This window comes from Hippopotamus amphibius, chromosome 6 (assembly GCF_030028045.1).
Source record: "Hippopotamus amphibius kiboko isolate mHipAmp2 chromosome 6, mHipAmp2.hap2, whole genome shotgun sequence".
In the NCBI taxonomy this organism is placed as follows: domain Eukaryota; kingdom Metazoa; phylum Chordata; class Mammalia; order Artiodactyla; family Hippopotamidae; genus Hippopotamus; species Hippopotamus amphibius.
Genome location: NC_080191.1, coordinates 43851107 through 43871961, shown reverse-complemented (window position 1 = coordinate 43871961; position 20855 = coordinate 43851107). Strand labels below are relative to the sequence as shown.

Here is a 20855-nt window from a genome sequence, read left to right as displayed (position 1 = left end):
CCGTAGTATGGAGGAAAGCCAGAAACAGCCGAAGAGGAGATCTCAAGACAAGTTTAAATCCAGAAGAAGCGCAGATGTTTGCAATTTACCTGGAATAACGTGGAGGCCTCATCAGAAGCACCTGTCCTGCATTTATGCTGACATTCTCCATTCAGTTAGCATAAGCTGAAGACAGGACTTGGGAATTTCACACTGGCATCCTTTGCCTCCTCCTCTTGACAGTGGGAGGCAGCAAGGGGAGCCCAACACTTCTCCATGATATAAGAAAAGTGGAAACAACAAATGATGAAATCAAACTACCTGCCAAAACCCACTGCCATTTTAAATCACACACAGTCCTTCCCAGGTAATGTGGAGACACATTTCTTCAATTAAGAAACAAAAAATTTGTACAACCTGTAGAATTTGCCCCAGGGTTCAAAGCACAGAACTAAAGCAATAAATAGATAAAAGTAGCAGAAAAGCAATTAAAACCACACAAAGAATAGGAAGCTATTATGAATGGTTCTCTCGTATAAGTGCTAAGGGTGTTTCCACCCTACATGAAAGCTCAGTAGGTCCCCAAATCAAAACAAGGAGGAACACGTCAACATCTGGGCTAAAAGAAGTGTCTGGACCAGGCAGGCAAAATAAAACCTCTAGAGGGCTGGGGAGAGGCTCAGCCAAGGTGGGGATGCAAGGGGGTAGGGGTCACATATAAGGACAAAGGGGAAGTAGGGCTGTTAGAGTCTTTCTGGGAACTGCAACTGGCAGGAGAAAAGTAATTAGGCTGAGGCTGGCTCTGAAGAATCATGGAGAAGGTAAGCAAAATGGCAGCTAGGCCATGGCTGGAGTAATGTCTGGGATTGTTCCCAAAGGGCACTGAGAAATGCCAACAAGAGGGTGGCTGCCAATGGCTTCCTTTGAACAAGATTGCTCGAGGATTCCCTTGACGGTTTTATCTCATCTGGACCAGTCCTGTTGTAAGTTACCTGGGCCAAGGACTCTAATGAGAGCTGAACCCCTTGTATATTCAATGTCCTTTAACACAGAACATCAATCAGGGTCTTGATAACTACCACCAACCCTCAACCTTAATCTAATAATACACGTTAGACAAGTCAGGGCTTTGGTTGAGTGGAGAGTAAGGGGTTTAAGACTATACTAGCTGAGGGCAATGGATTGGGCGTTGGGTTTCTGGTCTACTCTTTGGGACCTACCCTTTCAGCCAATGAGATATTAGAGGTTCTATTGCCAAAGTTGAGTTTCCCATTGTGGCAACCATCAATCAATCTACTTCATTTTTATGTGTTCAGTTTTTTTAGATTTCATGTATAAGTCAAGGCTCACCCATATTACTGTAACTGGCAGCTCAGAAAACACCCCATATAAAGGGGAGCACTGGATTGCTAACTACAGACCTCCAGACCTGTTGTCTTGGTCTTAGCATGCAAAAGGAAGACTTGTAACAAGTATGCTCTATTTCAATGTATGAGATGGCTCCCAAAGGCAGAGGGGCAGAGAATGGGAAATGGCATAAGCCCTTTTCCTTTTAACACATACGGTTAGATAAAAATATAAGTTTTTCAACACTTCAGAGAGAAAAATGATGAGACAGATCTAGGTATCATCATAATCAAGCCATCACAAAGACAGTGGGGTGTGGAGGGGGAAGACCAAGGCATCGACTTGCAAGAAACTAAACATTACAGAAGTTATGGTACCTCCAGGTGGGCTTAAGGCTGGTGATAGCCTCACAAAACACAGACACAAGCCCTGAATATCCATAACAAAAACAGAGCAGCCCTGAAAATTCTATAAATGATCAGGTTATTTTGGTTATATTACTTAATTCCTAAACCACAAGGGAAAAACAAGAGGTGTAGGGGGTGAGAGGAAGTAGAAAAAAGGGAGGAGAAAACATTTGATATTGTTAACTTCTAATAGTTCTTGATCAGTAGCTTCCAGGTCTTATTTCCTACGTGGATGAAAAACCAGCAGCTAACAACGACGAAGTCAGCTGACTTGAGCAGAGATATTTTACTGTCTGTCACTATGAGCCAACATTCTAAGCTGCCTTTTGCTAGTCAAACAAGAAGGCCAAGAAGATGGTAACCCCAACCTGAGGGAGCACCTGAGCTACAGAAGGCCTCTTGCTTTAGTGTGGGCACACTGTGATGGCCCACCACTTCACAGATTTTATTCAACCCTGCGAAGACGTGTAAGACCTGAAGTTTAAGAAGAGGGAAAAGAGGAGCGAAGACAGTGAGGGTCCAGGCTCCTCAAGGAGGAAGGTAAGGATGTTTAAATCTCACCCACAAGATCAAAAGCAAGACTCTGGGCAGCAGGTGGAAAAGATTTTCACATAATTATCAACTAACAAACTCAGGAAATATTCCATAGGGAAGGTTCCCTGGCCCTTCCTCCGTTCCTGACATTGAACCTCACTGGGCACTCTGCCTGAATCCCCATCCTGGTTGCTACGGCTGCTCACTGTACTAACAGTGAGAGTGGGCATTTGCTCAGTGAAAGAACCTGGGGCAGAAATAAGCAATGCCTCTGACCACTCCTTCATTCTATCTAAAACTTATTTTCATCGGTTTCTCCCCTACAGTGCCCTATGCATGACCAAATGCAGCCACCAGAGTCACTAAAACCATTCACATGACATCTAGACTTTCGTTTGCACAAATCCTCAGAGCAATCAATGGCAAAAGAAAAAGAAAATACAACCATAGTTCTTTCAAGGTTTCAGTTTTCTTCTGGTTTGAGCTACCATTACTAATGTACACAGTTGATCAGAACAGTGTTAGTAATTATCTATCAGAATATTAACATATATAACTTGAAAAGCAGTCAATTAATGGCAAAAGAAAAAATAAAAAGAGCACAGCAAAAGTATTTGATGCACAGCAAAGAAAACCACAAACAAAATGAAAAGACAACCCACAGAATGGGAGAAAATGTTTGCAAACAAAGCAACAGACAAGGGATTAATTTCCAAAATACACAAACACCTCATGCAGCTCAATATATTAAACAAACAAAAAAGACAACCCAATCAAAAAATGGGTGGAAGATCTAAATAGACATTTCTCCAAAGAAGACACATAGATGGCCAAGAGACACATGAAAAGATGCTCAGCATCACTAATTATTAGAAAAATGCAAATCAAAACTACAATGAGGTATCACCTCATATCGGTCAGAATGGGCATCATCAAAAAATCTACAAACAATAAATACTGGAGAGGGTGTGGAGAAAAGGAAACCCTCCTACACTGTTGGTGGGAATGTAAATTGGTACAGCCACTATGGAGAACTGTATGGAGGTTCCTTAAAAAACTAAAAATAGAGCTACCATATGATCCTGCAATCCCACTCCTGGGCATATATCTGGAGAAAAACATAATTGGAAAAGATATTATACATTCACCCCAATGTTCACTGCAGCACTATTTACAATAGCCAGGACATGGAAGCAACCTAAATGTCCATCAGCGGATGAATGGATAAAGAAGAAGTGGTGTGTAAATATATATATATATATAAAATGGAATATTAGCCACAGAAAAGAACAAAATAATGCCATTTGCAGCGACATGGATAGACCTAGAGATTGCCATACTGAGTGAATTAAGTCAGACAGAGAAAGACAAATATCATATATCTCTTATATGTGAAATCTAAAAAAAAAAAAAAAGGTACAAATGAATTTATTTACAAAACAGAAATAAAGTCACAGATATAGAAAACAAACTTATGGTTACCAAGGGGGAAAGGGGGACGAGAAGGATAAATTGGGAGATTGGGATTGACACATACACACTACTATATATAAAATAGATAACTAATAAGAACCTGCTGTACGGCACAGGGAACTCTACTCAATACTCTATAATGACCTATATGTGAAAAGAATATAAAAAACAGTGGATATACGTATACGTATAACTGATTCAGTTTGCTATACAACAGAACACAACATTGTGAATCAACTATACGCCAAAAAAAATTAGTAAAAAAAACTTTTTTGTAATTTTCAAAAAGTATTTATTTGATTTAGTCCTCATAGCTCTTTCCAAAGCCTGAAACGACAAAAAAATAATCTGCAAATAATCACCTCTAGGTGATTATATAACAGAAATGGAAACTGAATCTGAATACAAAATCAGGAGAATGCCAAGAAATAGTTTATGAATCTGGCTTCTTTCTTGTATACTAAATAGAATTGAAGAAAAACTTATTAAAATAGAAATATAACTGAAGAAAAAAATAATTAATATATCCAAATTCTTTCTTATAAGCAGACAAATATTTACAGTGCCTAAATTTAAAAAAAATGTTTTAGATTTACTGAACTCAACCAATAGAAAGATGCCATGTTAAACATAATACTGGACAGAGTGAGTGCCCTGTGGGTTTAAAACTGCCTGGAAGATGAATCAAAGTATTAAAGGAAAACTGATTCATGACAGAGGGAGAAAGTCCACTATGGTGATTGTTCTCATTATATCACTTCTCTGACATCAAATGAAACAGACAATCAGACTTACTGATTCAATAGCTTGTTTTTGTTCTCAGTATAGCTTATTCCTATACCCTAAAAGAGGCTTTAAAAGGCTCCCAAACATTACAAATCACAAACTGAAACCTTCTGATATGCATAAAATTCTATAATAAGTTTATACTTGTTGCCTCATAACAGTGTATTCCAGCTACGTTTGTCTTCATTCTCCTCCCTTGGAAATATAAAACCTTGGATTGCGAGGCTTAAATCTGCTATGTCTTATTCATACAGTTCAGTTCTCTGTAATAAGAAAGCTTGATAGACTTTGTTGCACATCTGGAAAACAATAACACACATTCCTCTGTATGTAGGATGAATGACATCACCAGCTCTTTATCATTCAGACAAATACTCTGAATTATATTTCTAATAATGGTGAAGATACGTAATCACTCACACACACACACACACATTCATCCACGGTTCCCCATCCAGCATCCTTCCCACCAATTTTGTGACTATCTCCTATGGTTGTACAAGATGACCAGCTGGCTCTGGGGTAAAGTTCAAGACCATGGGCAAAAGTAACACTTGGTGGCTAAACAGGGGACCAAACACTGCCCATTGACACTGTATTTTCTCGAACTCATTTGGCCACACACCCACCAAGAGTTGGAAAATGCCAGTTGTCTTTTAATGAACATTCCCAGCCACTGTACCAGGAACCTCTTTACCTTCATGCCCCTAACACTGAAGGCAAATCTTTTATCAAAGACCCAAAACCATAGAAAGTCTCACTATAGCTTCAACAACCCTTTGGATAAAAAACCTTAAGAGTGGTGTCATCAAATGTTTTCACTCACATAGCCACTAAGAATTTTAAAATTCCATTTTTCACACATTTTAAGTTGACATGTAAATTTCTCAACCATAATTTTAATTAATTGCAAAGGCTATAATTCTGGCACATTGGAATTAGAATTTTAATCAAAACATATCACTCATTTAAAGGTATCTAATGGGGGGATTCCTAGATGGTGCAGTGGTTAAGAATCCACCTGCCAATGCAGAGGACACGGGTTTGATCCCTGCTCCAGGAAGATCCCACATGCTGCAGAGCAACTAAGCCCGTGCACCACAGCTACTAAGCCTGTGCTTTAGAGCCCACGCTTTGGAGCTCGTGAGCCACAACTATTGAGCCCATGTGCCACAACTACTGAAGCCTATGCGCCTAGAGCCCATGCTCCACAGGAGAAGCCACAGCAATGAGGAGCCCGCGCACCACAACAAAGAGTAGCCCCCACTAGCCACAGCTAGAGAAAGCCCGCATGCAGCAATGAAGACCCAACACAACCAATAAATAAATAAATAAATTTTTATAAATAAATAAAGGTGTCTAATGAAATCCAAATACCACACCAATTTGAAAATCATCTTCATCCATCAAAAAAATACCTGAACAAACTCTTCTTTAACAGTAAAAAAGGCTACATTGTTCTCATCTCCTTGAACTTGTATTTCCATTTTACTCCCCCCACCACAGAATTCTCTCTTGATATAACATGTTTTAACACAATTTTATTCATCTCCCGATAATATTTCTCTTAAGAAATATACATATAAAAGTGATTTTTCCTTTAATTTCCTGTGGCTACAAGGTTTAAAAATGTTCCATTTTCTCCTGGTTTGAGCTATCATTACTAACGCACATGACTGATCCAAACAACATTAACAATTGCTTACAAAAATGTTAATCTAGTTAACACAGAAATTACAATTTTATTGGAAATGTGTTTCTAAAGAAATGGATGGGGCTTTTTTATTTTTCTCCTCAACTAGTTCATCTACCCATAGCTGAGCAGTCTCTATTGCTGTAATAAGGTGGGGTTTAACATCAACTCCACACCTTTTTTTTTTCACTTTTAAGGATATAAGCGATAAGAATCCTTGTTTACATAAGCAAGAAAGAAATGAAAGAGATTTATCACCAAAAAATCTTTTTATCTATTTTTTAAATGTTTGTTTATTTTATTTATTTTTGGCTACACCGGGTCTTCGTTGCTGCGCTTGGGCTTTCTGTAGTTGCAGTGAGTGGGGGGGGGGCTACTCTGTTGCACTGCGCAGACTTATTGTGGTGGCTTCTCTTGTTGCAGAGCACAGGCTCTAGGTGCACGGGCTTCAGCAGTTGCAGCACGCAGCCTCAGAAGTTGTGGCACGTGGGCCTAGCTGCTCCACAGCATGTGGGATCTTCCTGGACCAGGGCTCGAACCCGTGTCCCCTGCATTGGCAGGTGGATTCTTAACCACTGCGCCACCAGGGAAGTCCTTTGTCTATTATCTTATAATTAGATTAGGTTCTCCTTCAATGTTGCTGAAAACCAAGAAGTAAAGACTAACCTGCAAAAAGATGTGTGCCCTGATCACTGTACTCATTCCATTTATCAGCACAGACACTAATATTTTCATAGTACTTTGTTGGTAGGAAGAGGGTTTTGAATCCCAGGAAAACAAACCACAGTCAGATTCAGGATGGGATGGGTAACAGCTGTCCTTTGTCAAGTGGGAGAAGGTTAAGAAGTGAAACGGAAAAGGAAACGTGGCAAAATCAGTTCTGAAGCAAATGATTTTAAGACGGGGTACCTACAGAAATTGGGGACCAGGCAATTGTCTCCCTTCAGCCATCCAAGGCTTCGTATCTCTTGGAGACTTTCCACATTCTTTTGTGTGCATGGATACCCCTGCTGGAACATCCCTCCTCTGGGCAAGAATGTTGCTGCCAGACAATCTATCCATTTAGAAGCCTTATACCCACAAAAGTACACTTGGTTTGATTAACACATGGATTCTCTTACAACATATCAGCCTGCAGCAGACACTGCAGGAGAAGTAACGCATTTTTTAAAAAGACAGAAACATAATTCTTGTTCAATCTACTTGAAAAGAGAGAAAATACCTAATAAATCAGTGTCGTGACAATATAGAAACTACACTCAACAAAAGACTGTGAGTTTTTAATAATCTCAAAGCAAAATTTGGAAACAATCCAAATGTCTAACAATAAGAAAACTACTAAATAATTTGTTGCAGAAGCCATATGATGCACATATATGCAATATTTTAATTTGAAGAACATATATTGACATTAGAAAATGTTCTTCATATGGTGCTGACCAAAAAAACAAGCAGGAGACAAACCTGTAAATAAAACTTCATATTAACTTGTAAAAATATGTGTGTGTGTTGGGGGGAGAGTGTATTAAGAAAATCTCTTCAGCTGTATTCAGTGGTTATCGTTAGGTGGTGTAATTAGGGGTAACTTTCTTATTTGCTCTTTCCAAATTTTCACAAAAGGCATGTGTTTCTCTCATGGGGGTGGAAGGGTCTGGGGAGGGGGAAGAGTTGAGGAGCTGGGGAAATAGATTCACTGTCTCAGGACTGCTGCTGGTGGCTATAGAGTTTGTGAGATGGTGTCCAACCAAGGGGCCAGTGAGAGCTTAAACCCAACCCACATGGTGCAGGGCTGCTTCCTCCCAGAGAGGGTGCCATTTCCTAACTCAGAGTAGGAGATTTTGTCCACTGTCCATGTCCTCACTTAGGTTTTGGTCATTTCTCTCCTTGACCGATTTTATCCTTTCACCCCTGACTTCCACAGCTGGTTCCTTCTGATTACTGACTTCGCTCACTCCAAGACAGGTAGAAATCAATGCAATCAGCTTCCCGCCACACTAACCTCATGAAATATCCCAGTTCACGAATGCAAAAAAGCCATCAGTCAGCAAGTAAAATGCTATAAACTAATGAGGTTATCTGGGCCCTTCAGGAAAACACAGTGGGCAATTTTTACTTCCACTATATTATACAATTCCAGTCCTTACCTCAGCAGGTGTGGAGGGATCTTGACAATGGTATCCACACTATCCAGGGTTTCTGCAGAGGGAAAATTACAAAGTTAAAAATAAACATGTAAAGACTGAGAATCTAAATTGTACATAAATTTCACTGTCAGTTTCTTTTTCCCCCCTGGAAATTCCTACAATTATAAATTAGTGAATTCTTAATTATCTGCATGCAAATCATCCACACTTAAGAATCCTTTTCCTTTACTAGTCCATAAGACTGCCTCTCAGAGCTTAAAAATTAGGACGCATTTCCCTTAGAGACAGAATAAATAGTTAAATTCCTAACCTGAAACAGAATGCCAATTTAATCTAGTTACAACTGGCTAAAAATGCTATATTCTTGCAATAACAATAGAGAAAGGAAAGCTATTCCCTTGAAAATACTGTTTTACTCTCCTTAAATAATAACTTATACTCGTGAGAGACTTTCAAGTTTGCAAAGCACTTTATGCAACATCTCATTTCACACCCATCTATGACATGGCAGATGAAACTTTCTTAAAATCACACTATAGTTAGGGATACTGACTGGGAGGCTCACCCCCAAATCTCATTACTCTGATCTGGATGTGCAATACTTCACCACTGTTGTGGATTATTCACCCTTGCTGCCTCCAGTTGCAGAGATAATGAAACGTTCACTGTTCTCTTCAAAAATAAAAACTGTTCTTTTTCAATAGCTTCAACAACCCTGCACCCAATTCCAATGTGTGGGGGGGCGGGGCGGGGATGGGTTTCCCACACCAACAAGCAATTCTCTGACACCAGCTGGGTGTCCTACAATTTAACTCAATTGTGATACTATCTACCTGGAGAGACCATCAGATCCCACAGATTTGGGCTCAGTCCTACAAGCCTGTAAGACCCGCCCACCTTCCCCCACTTTCAGATGCCAATCTCAAGTCTGGGTTGTCACCTGGGCTTCTGATCGACTAGCTATAAATTAAAGTTTCCAACAACCCCCTCCTTAGGTTTAATTAATTTGCTAGAATGGCTCACAGAACTCAGAGGAACTTGTACTCACTAGATTACTGGTATATTAGATATAGCTCAGGAACAGCCAGGTGGAAGAGACGCAGGTGGCAAGCTATACGGAAAGGGCAGACAGATTCCATGCTCTCTAGGCATGCCACTCTCACCAAATCTCCATGTGTTCATTGAAGGCGAAGTTCTCCAAACCCTATCCTTTTGGGTTTCTATGGAAGCTTCATTACATAGGCACAACTGATTGTTTTTGTTTTAAACTTATTTATTTATTGGCTGCGATGGGTCTTCATTGCTGCACATTGCTCTAGTTGCGGGGGGGGGGGGGGGGCGGTACCCTTCTGTGGTGTGAGGGCTTCTCATTGCAGTGGCTTCTCTTGCTGCGGAACACAGCCTCTAGGTGTGTGAGCTTCAGTAGCAATGGGCTTAGTTGCTCCATGGCATGTGGGATCTTCCTGGACCAGGGCTCAAACCTGTGTCCCCTGCATTGGCAGACGGATTCTTAACCACTGTGCCACCAGAGAAGCCCTGGCCATTGGTTTTCTGAACTCCATCTTCAGCTCCTCTCCCCTCTGTGGAGGTCAGGGAGGTGGGACTGAAAAGGATGGTTCTCCTAGCAACCAGACCCCATCCTTAGGTGTGGTCCGAAACTCACTTCATTAACATAAGAAATGACATCTTATAGCTCTCTTCACTAGGGAAATTCCAAAGGTTTTAGGAGCTCTGAGCCAGAAACAGGGACCAAAACCAAATATATATTTCTTATTATAAATCACAACATCACAAGTTCCAATTGGTCTCCAGTTTTTCTGCTCAAACTCTTGTATTCTCTCTTCACTCTTTAGAGTCAACGAGCCCTGTCAATCTGAACTATTTTTATTGGGGAAGGAGAAACATCTCTCCTCACCCTGCCAAGAGATCAGAGGGAACAGTGGACACCGAATGCATCCCTGAGACTCAAGAGTTAAGAATAGGCCAGAACATGACGATAGGATCTGGGCCTGCTATGGTCCATGGGGCAAAACAGTGAGTGTAAGCAAGACAGTTGGCAAAATAGAAAGATGGGTCAGAAGAGTCAGTGGAGCAGTGACCACAGGACGAAGGAGAAGGACTGAGGTCGGTTCTTGAGACAGGATAATGAAAAAACAAAACCCTGAGATGCAGGGAGCAGCTCAAAGGCCACGTGGGTGAGTCCGGCCCGGCAGTCAGCAGGACAGGGTCAGTGCCCAGGACAACGTGATGCTGCTTCCCAAGAAGAGAGTCTGACGCTGAACAACCAAATCGCTGTGGTTGTCCTCATCAGACAGAAGAGTTTATATTCAACTCAGAATGTGCAACAGTGCCCAACTCTACAAGTGCTAACAAAGAGCTAGAGGAAAAGGAAAAGAGAAAGGCAGTCACAGAGCAGGCATAACGAGCCCATCCTGTTCCAGAAGAGACGCCAGGTAGGAAGCTGCATTGGGGGTTGCATGTCAGAGCACAGGTGAAGCCCAGGGATATAAAAGTGGGCATCGCATTCTCAGAAACGGAACTGAAGCTGCAGCTCTGAAAGTGTTCAACTCCAGTCGGGCTGGGAGTCAGAGAAGAGGGCTCGTGGTTAATCCTTGTGAAACGAAGCCTTTCAGGCTGGGGAGGAGCTGGAGCCACAAAAGAGACGGAGCAGCTCAAGAGATAGGATCGAAACAGACGGGTGTGGGCATGAGGCCAAGGTCAAGCAGGAGCCCAGTGTGGCCGAGAGGACTGGTAAGAGGGATGTGAGAATGGTCTGGTAGACTGAGGTCTGGGCACCTTATTCTTCAGTTGGTGGAAGAACACAGGAGACAGTCAGATCGCAGTGAGTTGAAGAGTGAGCAGGAAGTGAGGATGTGGACACAATCACTACATTCACTTTATTATTATTATTATTAATTTTTATTGGACTATAGTTGCTATACAATATTGTGTTAGTTTCTACTGTACAGCAAAATGAATTAGCTGTACATATACATAGGTCTGCTCTTTTTTGGCTTTCCTTCTCGTTTAGGTCACCACGGTGAATTAAGTAGCATTCCCTGTGCTATACAGTACGTTCTCATTAGTTATATTCAGTTTTTAAGAAGTTTGGCTGTGAAGGTAACATGCCGTGGCTGGAAAGAAAAGCGGATGGGAAGACAGAGGGAAGGATGGTGGTTAGATACACCATCCTTCTTCCCTTACTTGGTATTCCAGCCTCCAGTTTTCTTTCTCTTTTCCTCTATTTTCCAAATCCATTCTACAGGAGCCCCCTGATATATGCAAAACACTCAAAGTTTCTAAAAGGGGCTTGGTCCGGTCCCAGTGACCTGCCACCTGCCATTCTATTTCATCCTGCCATTCCCAGCTCCCATGTCTCCAGAATGGCCAGAACTTGAAGGAGAATGCTCTTCTTTTAGGCTCTCCACATGCTGACGCAGTCCCTGTTCTTTTCTATTCCTCAGTCAGACCATTTCCTCACTGACAAGAAAAGTATCTAACCTAGATAGCTCAAAATAGAGAAAAAGTACGTACATATTCCTTGTTATTATGCAGCCATTAAGAAAACCGATCTTCAGAGACATCTTAATAACAAAGCAGAAGAAAAGCTGACGTCAAAAAACAAGTAACAATCCACCATATGTGGTATCACCCTTTGCAGAAGGGAAATACTCCAAAATGTGATTAGTGTTTTCTCTGGGTGGTGAGATTATGGGTGATTTTAATTTTTTCTTTACAGTGTTTGAATATTTTTCAATATTCTAAAATGAGCACATATAACTAGAAAACAAGATGAATACCACTTAAAACCCAAATAAGTCATTAACATGTTGATTGATTTATGTATTGAACATGTGCCTCTCACACTGTAGATGCAGAAGCCATGAACAAGCACAAGTGACAGTTCCCACGCTCAAGAAGCTCATGTCTACACTGTAGACATTTGTTGCCCTGGTTGACCAGCGTCCACTCCCCTGCCTCTGAAGCAGCAAACTCTCATTTTGTTTCGAGGAAGCCATCCTTCCCTGACTCAGTGGGCCTTGTAGCCAGCTAGCCCATTCCATTCCTTAGCTAGAGGACCGGTTCAGGGATACGCACTCCACCCATCAAGACAAAGAGAGAACAAGTGACACCAAGGACTGAGCAGGAGTGACTGGAAGAATCCCACTCTCTTGAGATGATCCCATGATAGGCCAAGTGGGAAATGACCCCTTTCTCCTGTAATGGCCTGAATGTGGAGATGAGCACGTGCACGCTCTCTCTCCCCGCCTCTCTCTCTCCTATGACAGTTTTAGTGGGAGATGACTCCTCTCTCCTGTGATGATTTAAATGTCTTTCTCCTATGATGGTCCAAGTGGGAGATGAGCTTTCTTCTGAGATGGACTACGTGTGAAGATGACCCCTTTCCCTGATGGTAGTTTTGATAAGAGATGACTCTCTCCTGGGATGGTCTAAATATCATGGGGACCCCTCTCCCCTATAATGGCCCAAGTGTAAATGACCCCTCTCTCCCATGATGGTCTAAGTCAGAGACGATCGCTCTCTCCTGAGGTGGTCCAAGTGTGCTGATTCATGGACCCAAAGCTGTGGAGACATGCTGAGCATGTCAGTCATCCCAAAAGAGCAGAGCAAGCTCCTTGAAACAGTATCTAATTCCTGAACCAAAGTCAACCCACAGCTAGCCTTCTAAGGGGTATTTAGTTTATAGAGTGAATACATTCTATTTTGCTTAAGTCTGCTTGAATTAGTGTGGGGTTTTTTGGTCTCTTGAACGCAATGTATTTCTCAATCATCCTGCCTCTAAAAGAGTAGCTGTGTGCATAGCTGACGATAATCCCCAGCAGCAGGTGCTCCAAGAGGGTCCTGAGGGCAGGGCTCAGAGCCCAGAGGAGCAGCTGATTCCACTGCAGAGCTCAGAGGAGGCGTCATATGGAAGCTGGGCCTTGGGAGTCTGGAAAGGGGAGCTGTGGCAGAAGGACTAGTGCGAGCCCAGGCAGAGAAGTGTGCAGCACACAGTGTGTGCAAGAAAGTACGTGGCTTACTGGGCACCCACGAACCCGTGCTGTGGGGGCGATAGGAGAGAAGGCTGGAGCTAGATTCTGACGAGCATTCTAAGGAATTCACACTTTATTCTAAAAAAAACAAAGTACGGGGGTTGAGGAGTGAGAAGTATTTTATAGCAAAAAAAAAAAAAATTCATGGAGCAGTGAAAAATGGACTAGAGTAGGAAAGAGAACAGGAAACCATATTTCTGCAGCATCCTCCCTCCAACATACCCTGATAACAAACTAATTATAGGCAGGAAGCATTTTATTCATCTTTCTATTCGCACTGCTCAGTACAGGGGAGGTCTTAATAAGTCTTTGCTACATAAGCCAAAAAAGAAGAAACCCACAGCTTACCAATTCTTCAAGTTCAATTTACTTCAAAAGCCCCACCAGCTCACACCAGTCCCCCCTCCACACACCCCTGACCCCCACATTCATCCCCTCTTCTTTGATCTGTTTTCCTGGTTTACTCATTCCAACCTGCACAATGAATGCACCGCACTGTTATTTAACTATTTCGTGGGCTCCCATCTCCTCTTGCTAACTAAGAACGGCCACTAGGAAAAGAATCACATCTACTCTTCCCATCAGGCTGGACTCCAGGCTCTACTCAGACCATCTACCTGCCTCAGCTCTGGGCTTCCCCGTCTCTTCAAGGACCTAAACCAGGCAACACTGCATTTTAACTTAACAAGCTGTTGAGTATCAAAATCGAAACATTAAAAATACTAGATTCCTCTCCTCCCTGTTATCTAAATCTGCTTAACTTACAGCAAAATAATGAGTACAAGGAATCACATGTTTAGAGTGCAGTCAGCTCTGCTTTATTATGTTACCCAGCCATCTGTGACCCTTCATTAGCGGCATTTGAGAATCTAGCCCCATCACTCTGCTGAATGACAATGGCAATGCAAAAATAGTCCTGTGACTTTAAGAGCCTTGCTGCTCACTTATGTATCTGGTCCTTTTTTTTTCTCTCTAACAGTAAACAAATGGTCAAGTTCTGATTCTGCCTACAAGATAAACTTCCTAGACAAAATTCTAGAAGATTTTGTGATGACAGGCAGATATTAAAATAAAAAAATGTGGCTATGATTGTCTGTACACACATGCTCAAACATATGTGAACTCAGACCGTCTAAATATTAACCGAGTCACCTAAAGCACCATCAGAATTCTCCATTTAGTGGAAAACCTGCTAATGGCCCTTCTCTATCTCTTTTCAAGCTGTAGCACAGTACAGTGTCATGACAAGCACTGATGGCTTTTTGGTTGAGCGAGAAAGGGATTCAATTTTATGTTTTAATACAGTGGCAACTGAGGAATCACATGCAGGCTTGAGCAAGGCCAGAGGCCAATACAGCTGCCCTGGTTTCTCCTTGGCCTTTCCTTTTTTCTCTGCTAAAGCATCACTGTCACCCTAAGTATGCTCCTGATCTCTCTGCGTTCCCATCTAGACAATTCCGACTGCCCACATCCTTGCCTAATTGGAACGTCTTTCAGTTTTCTCCGAGGTTGAGTTCTACAACCTGAGTCTGATGGGAAACACAAATTTGCTACCGGGAACTTATTTCATTGCTTGCACAGCTCACAAACCTAAAATCCCACCTGTCTGAAGGGCAGAGGACAACAGAATTGCAGAGATAACACCATCCCATCCGTATGTTATTTTTTCATGTACAATAACCATGAAAGCAAATACTCAACAAGCTGGCCTCTATATCAGGAAAATCAAATTAAATAAGCCATTCCTTCCCGGTTCCACTCGACAAGGTTTTGAGATCGGGGTTGATGGTTCAACTTCCCTCTTGTCCACAGGCGCTTCGGAATCAGGCCCCTGGATTCCCACCGGCTTGCGGTCCTAACTCGGAGGTGGACGACTAACGTCCACCGTGCCGGGGATCTGAAGAAAGAGGCCGGCCGGAGGGGAGGACGGCGGCTCCCCGCTAAGGTTTGGGAGAAGATAAAGAGACCAGAGGGGAGGCGGATGGATGTCAATGCCCGTATCCAAATTCGCATATCACACATCAATTCCCCGAGGCAACTCTCGCAACTGCGCGAAATGCATCGGTCACAGATGCTCAGCGAAAGCCTTCCACGCAGAGGGGCCATTGCAGCCCCAGCCCGCGCGGCCCTCCGGCGGCGGCGAGCTGGACCCACCGGCAGGTGCCCTGCGCCCTGTGCCCCGCGCCCCGCGCCCCACTCGGTGCGCTTACCCAGGGCCCAGGTGCAGCTCTCTTTGATGGCTTTGTACTTGCTCCCGGACGCTTCCTTCTGCAGCTTCCTGAGGCTCTCTTCCATCTTGACCTTCGCCGGGGGGCCCGGCCGCCGACCGCGAGGGGAGCGCGCGCGAGGCCCGGCGGGGACGCCGCCGCCACCGCAGCTTGGCCCTGGGCGCCTAGGCGGCCGCTGCGCTCGCCCCGCTCCGGCGCCGCGCGGCGGCTGATGAATCACGCCCGCTCCATGCCGCCGCCACGTCAGGCCCGCAGCCCCGCCCGCCGCCCCGCCCGCCGGGTCAGGTGCGCCCCGCGCGCGGCGACTGCGACGGCGGGCCGAGGATCAGAGGCCGCGACCGGGTCCCGGCCGCCGAGGCGGCCCTGCGGCACGGGGGCTAGCGGAAAGGTGGAGGCGGATGTCCTGGGCGGGCTCGCCGGCCGGGCGTTGCCCGGGCTCGGCCCGTGGGAGCGTCTGCGGGCGGCGGCGGCGGGCGGGGAGGGGCCTCGTCGCTGCCCCCGCGCCCCCCTCCCCCATCCGGGGCAGGCGGAGCTGGGGCGGCCGGGCCCCTGCTCGCGGAGCCCCCGGCGCCGGGCGGTGTCGAGCCCGCGGCATCCGGCGGTCCAGGCGCCGCTCACCAGTTAGCGGCTCTTCCGGGCCACCCTTTGTGCCAGGCAGGGTGCCAGACTCGGGCACTACCTGTGAATAGGCTGTGATTCTGCCCAACCGTGTATTCCACACCACCTCCCGGGTGTGTGTGTGTGTGTGTGTGTGTGTGTGTGTGTGTGAGTGATGGTAGGGGTTAACATCCTTATTATACACACGAGGAAACCAGGTCCAGAGAGGTTAAGGTACTTTGCAAACCAACAAGATTTGGACTCAAAACACGCTCTTGAATCCAAAACGCCCTTTAAACATCTCTCTTCCTTCCCTTTCCCTTCCTCTGTTGATCTGAATTGTTTTCCTCTTAAGAAAAATAAAGGCCGGGGGCGGGGTGCACAGGGGCCCACGCAGCAGAGGGCTACCTCACTTGGGTGAGGGTGGGGTGATGGACAGAGAAAGCTTCCGCAATGAAGAACCGTCAAGCTGAGCTTGCGAGGCGGACATGGGTGGCCGGATGGGGAAGGCAGGGCCTCTAATCTTGGGAGAGCACCTGTGTTTCAGTAACAAAGTCGTTCACTGATGGGAGCCCTAGGATGGTTGTTGGAGAAAGGAGGGAGAGGAAAGCAGGAGTCTTATTTGGAGTCTCATTTTTTTCCCTGTTGTGAAAGCTGTGATTGGGAGCTAAGAAACGATTTTAAGCACTTTTGTTTTTTAGAAATGTAACTGTAGTGGTAGTGAGGAAGTTAAACTGCAGAGGAGTAGACTGGCAGCTGAGAAAAGAGAAGATTCTGCAGTAATCTAGAAATAAGTTAAGCCAATGGTAGATGGAAAGAAATACAGGAAAATATACAGGAGATTTGCAGCAGTAGGATTTACTGACTGATTGGGGTGGTAACATATGGGATGATTTCCAGGTTTCTTGTTTAGGAAAATGTCAGGATGGGGCCACCATCCTCCAAGTTAAAGAAGAGAGGAAGAGAAATGTTTGGAATCCAGGAAGTATATGAGTTCAGTTTTGAACATGTTCAGGTTGAAATAGTTATGAGATACCCAGAGGATGTTTTATTTATGGGCAGAAATTCAGGACAGGGCTCTGTGACAGAATTGAGGATTTGAAGCCATCCACTATTGAGAATTGTTGATGCCTAGGATTTGGCAAAAGTTGCTAGGAGGCATTGGATAAAATGGGAAGAGCAGGATACCAGGGAGGAAGTTGGGGTGATTACCCTCAGGTGATGTGCAGAGGAGCAAGTGCCCACAGAGGAGGCTGAGATGGAGTAGTTAGAAACCCTCAGTGCTGGATGGCAGCCAGGAAAGGTAGTTTCACAGGAGGGTGTCCAACAGATGGGGGATGTTCAGACTGCTCTTTAAGCCCCCTTGGTAGTGAGGAGGCAAAACTTGCAAACTCCTAGCCCCCTAGGGACCCTTGTACTCACCATCACACAGCTTATGATGCCATCATTTGAAGAAAAGTTTCCAGTGCTAAAAAAGAAAAAAAAAGTCAAAAACATTGTAGTCAATAATATAATTATGTTAGACTACATTGCTATTTGGAAATATATATGTGTGTGTGTGTGTGTGTGTGTGTGTGTGTGTGTACATATATATCAATCACAACTTTATACCACATAGAAAGATAAATTACAAATGTGTTCAAAAGTTAAATTTACGAGTTGAACCATAAAAGGTATGGAAGAAAATGTAAAGAATATTACTTATCTTAATGCATTAAGATTTTTTTCTGATAAACCAGCTAAGGAAGAAACTGACAAAAAGGAAAGGTAAACAGATTTGGCTATTCCAGTATGCAGAGGCTTTATGTCAAAAGTTTCATACAAAATGGTAAAAAAGCGAACGACACTGAGGAGCGGATTGAAAAGAGAGTAACTCACCTTTTAATTTTATGTGTAATTATGTTTTTTACTTTTTAAGATTTTTATTATCTTTATAATTAAAAACAAATTCACTTAAGCTATACACTAGAAAAATAATATTTCCAGAGATAAAATGATTTAATAGCTTTGTAAAAAAAGCTTTTACAAAGTATTAAAAAAACAGATGCACACTTTAAAACAGTAGGCAATAATATGAAGTCAGTTTACAGAGGAATCAGTACAAATGACTTATAACCTATGAAAACTGTTGAAGCACCTACTAATCAAAAGAGCACAAACTTTTAAATAAAAGGTGATTTACTTTTTAATAAAATTGGCTAAGAGATTTTAAATACTATTGCCGGGGTTAGAAAGGAGCTGGCCAATTAGGTCCTCTCATGTTATAGGTGCTGGTGGAAGGGTAACTTGGTACCAATTCCTGGAGGGATTCTGGATGTGTTTATAGCAGAGAGACGGCTCCAGCCGAGCAATCCCACTCTTAGGAATTCATCTTAAGCAAGTGATTATGGAAGTGGATAAAGGTTTTTTTTTTTTTTACAAGGGTTTCAGTGTTCATTCAGTTATTTTTAAAAATTGAAAGCTATCTAAATGTCCAACAATAGAGAAATGGATGAATAATTTATGATGTATGTATCCATAAAGCAGCAAATATATAGGCTATAAGAATAATGTGGGAGAGGAATATTGAATGACATGAAAAGCAGTTTCTAGTTAAATGAAATAGGAGGTTGTAAAATGCTATGTACTTATTTGCACTAAATGAATTCCATTTTATTAAATATTTGATATGGATGTACATTTAAATTTTAAAATACATACCTATATATAGATGGAAAATAAACATAAACTATTAACAGTGTTTATCTCTGATGGGGTTATAGGTAGGTTTATTTTTTTCCCTGAACATTTTTACTTTTATGATTGCAAGTTATTTTTCATAAATGGTGGGAAAATGAAATAAAAGTAGTATCCAGGCAACAAGGTAAATGGCCACAGAGAGGACAAAGATAAACACAGCAAAGGATTAAATGGATGTGAGAGTTTAGTCAGGAGCCCTGCCCCAGAAGAATAATGAGGGCAGAGCCTAGCTGCGCTGGCTTAAGAGCAGGTAGAAACCCATGTCTAAACAACCCGCTCAAGATGCCTGTGAAGAATAGAATAATTAAAAAACCCTTTTTTAAAAATGTCAATTCACGGTAGAAAATGTCCTTTGCATCCACTCAGTGTACACATAGGTACATGTATAGCTGGATTAAAAAATTGAAACAAAAGCATTATTTCTAATACAATACATACTATTAAATAAAATAGAATTACTATTAAATATGATTTTTATTCATTGTTGCAGGCACACTTAACTGTTCATAAATTCAGTCCAGGCTGGAGACTTGAACATAATGCTATGCATAACCCAGGGGCTTTGTGCTTTGCTGTCTATTCCTTTCCATGTTTTTTTTTGGTTTGTTTTTCTTTAAGAACTTTTACTGAGATATAATTGACACACAATAAACTGCATATATTTAAAGTGTATAATTTGACATTTTTTTCTTATTAGCAACGTATATATGGCAATCCCAATCTACCAATTCATCCCACCCCACCCCACCCCAACCCCCACTTTCCCCCTTGGTGTCCACCTCTTTGTTCTCTATATCTGTGTCTCTATTTCTGCCTTGCAAACCGGTTGATCTGTATCATTTTTCTGTATTCCTCATATATGCACTAATATGTGATATTTGTTTTTCTCTTTCTGACTTACTTCACTCTGTATGACAGTCTGTAGGTCCATCAATGTCTCTACAAATGTCCCAATTTCATTCCTTTTTGTGCCTGAGTAAATATTCCATTGTATATAAGTGCCACATCTTCTTTATCCATTCATCTGTTGATGGACATTTTGGTTGCTCCCATGACGTGGCTATTGTAAATAGTGCTGCAATGAACATTGGGGTGCATGTGTCTTTTTGAATGATGGTGTTCTCTGGATATATGCCCAGTAGTGGCATTGCTGGGTCATATGGTAACTCTATTTTTAGTTTTTCAAGGAACCTCCATACTGTTCTCCATAGTGGCTGTATCAATTTACATTCCCACCAACAGTGCAAGAGGGTTCCCTTTTCTCTATACCCTCTCCAGCATTTACTGTTTGTAGATTTTCTGATGATGCCCATTCTAGCTGGTGTGAGGTGATACCTCATTGTAGTTTTGATTTGCATTTCTCTAATAATTAGTGATGTTGAGCAGCTTTTCATGTGCCTCTTGGCCATCTGTATGTCTTCTTTGGAGAAATGCCTATTTAGGTTCCACTGTTTTTAGTTACATTGGTTAAAAATTCTGGTTCACACACAAATAAGTGGTGTGAATGCTATTAATAACGATACTCTATTTAGTAACTGAAACTGCAAATTTCAGTGAATTCTTCTTTAATCAATCTAAAATAGTGATAAATTTATAATCATTCTTCAATATATTTGAATAACAAATTATTAGTGATTAGTTTTCATCTTTGGGGCATCAACTTTAATTCAAATATGGATCTAGGATTTTAAAAAACAAATGGATCTTTTTTCCAAAGGCTTTTCCTTGATATTTCAAATTTCTTTTTGGAAATGTTTGATGTTTCAAACAGATACTTGCAATATTATTAATATCTTGCCTACTATTCCATTCAAAGGGTTTTCACTAATACTGTTCTCTTCCTGTGTTGCAAAATGTGGAGGACATATAATAAT

At 42.5% G+C, this 20855-nt stretch overlaps 1 protein-coding gene across 1 annotated transcript in view; it reads right to left on the bottom strand.

The window, feature by feature from the left end:
• Nucleotides 1-15946, bottom strand: part of ARFGEF3 (ARFGEF family member 3) — a 165627-nt gene extending 149681 nt beyond the window's left edge. Inside the window, exons 1-2 of the mRNA XM_057738354.1 lie at nucleotides 15628-15946; nucleotides 8364-8415 (exon numbers count right to left, since the gene is read on the bottom strand). Coding sequence (XP_057594337.1) covers nucleotides 8364-8415; nucleotides 15628-15712 — 137 coding nt within the window. The 5' untranslated portion in view covers nucleotides 15713-15946. The remainder of the gene's footprint in view (nucleotides 1-8363; nucleotides 8416-15627) is intronic.
• Between the last annotated feature and the right edge of the window lie 4909 nt (nucleotides 15947-20855).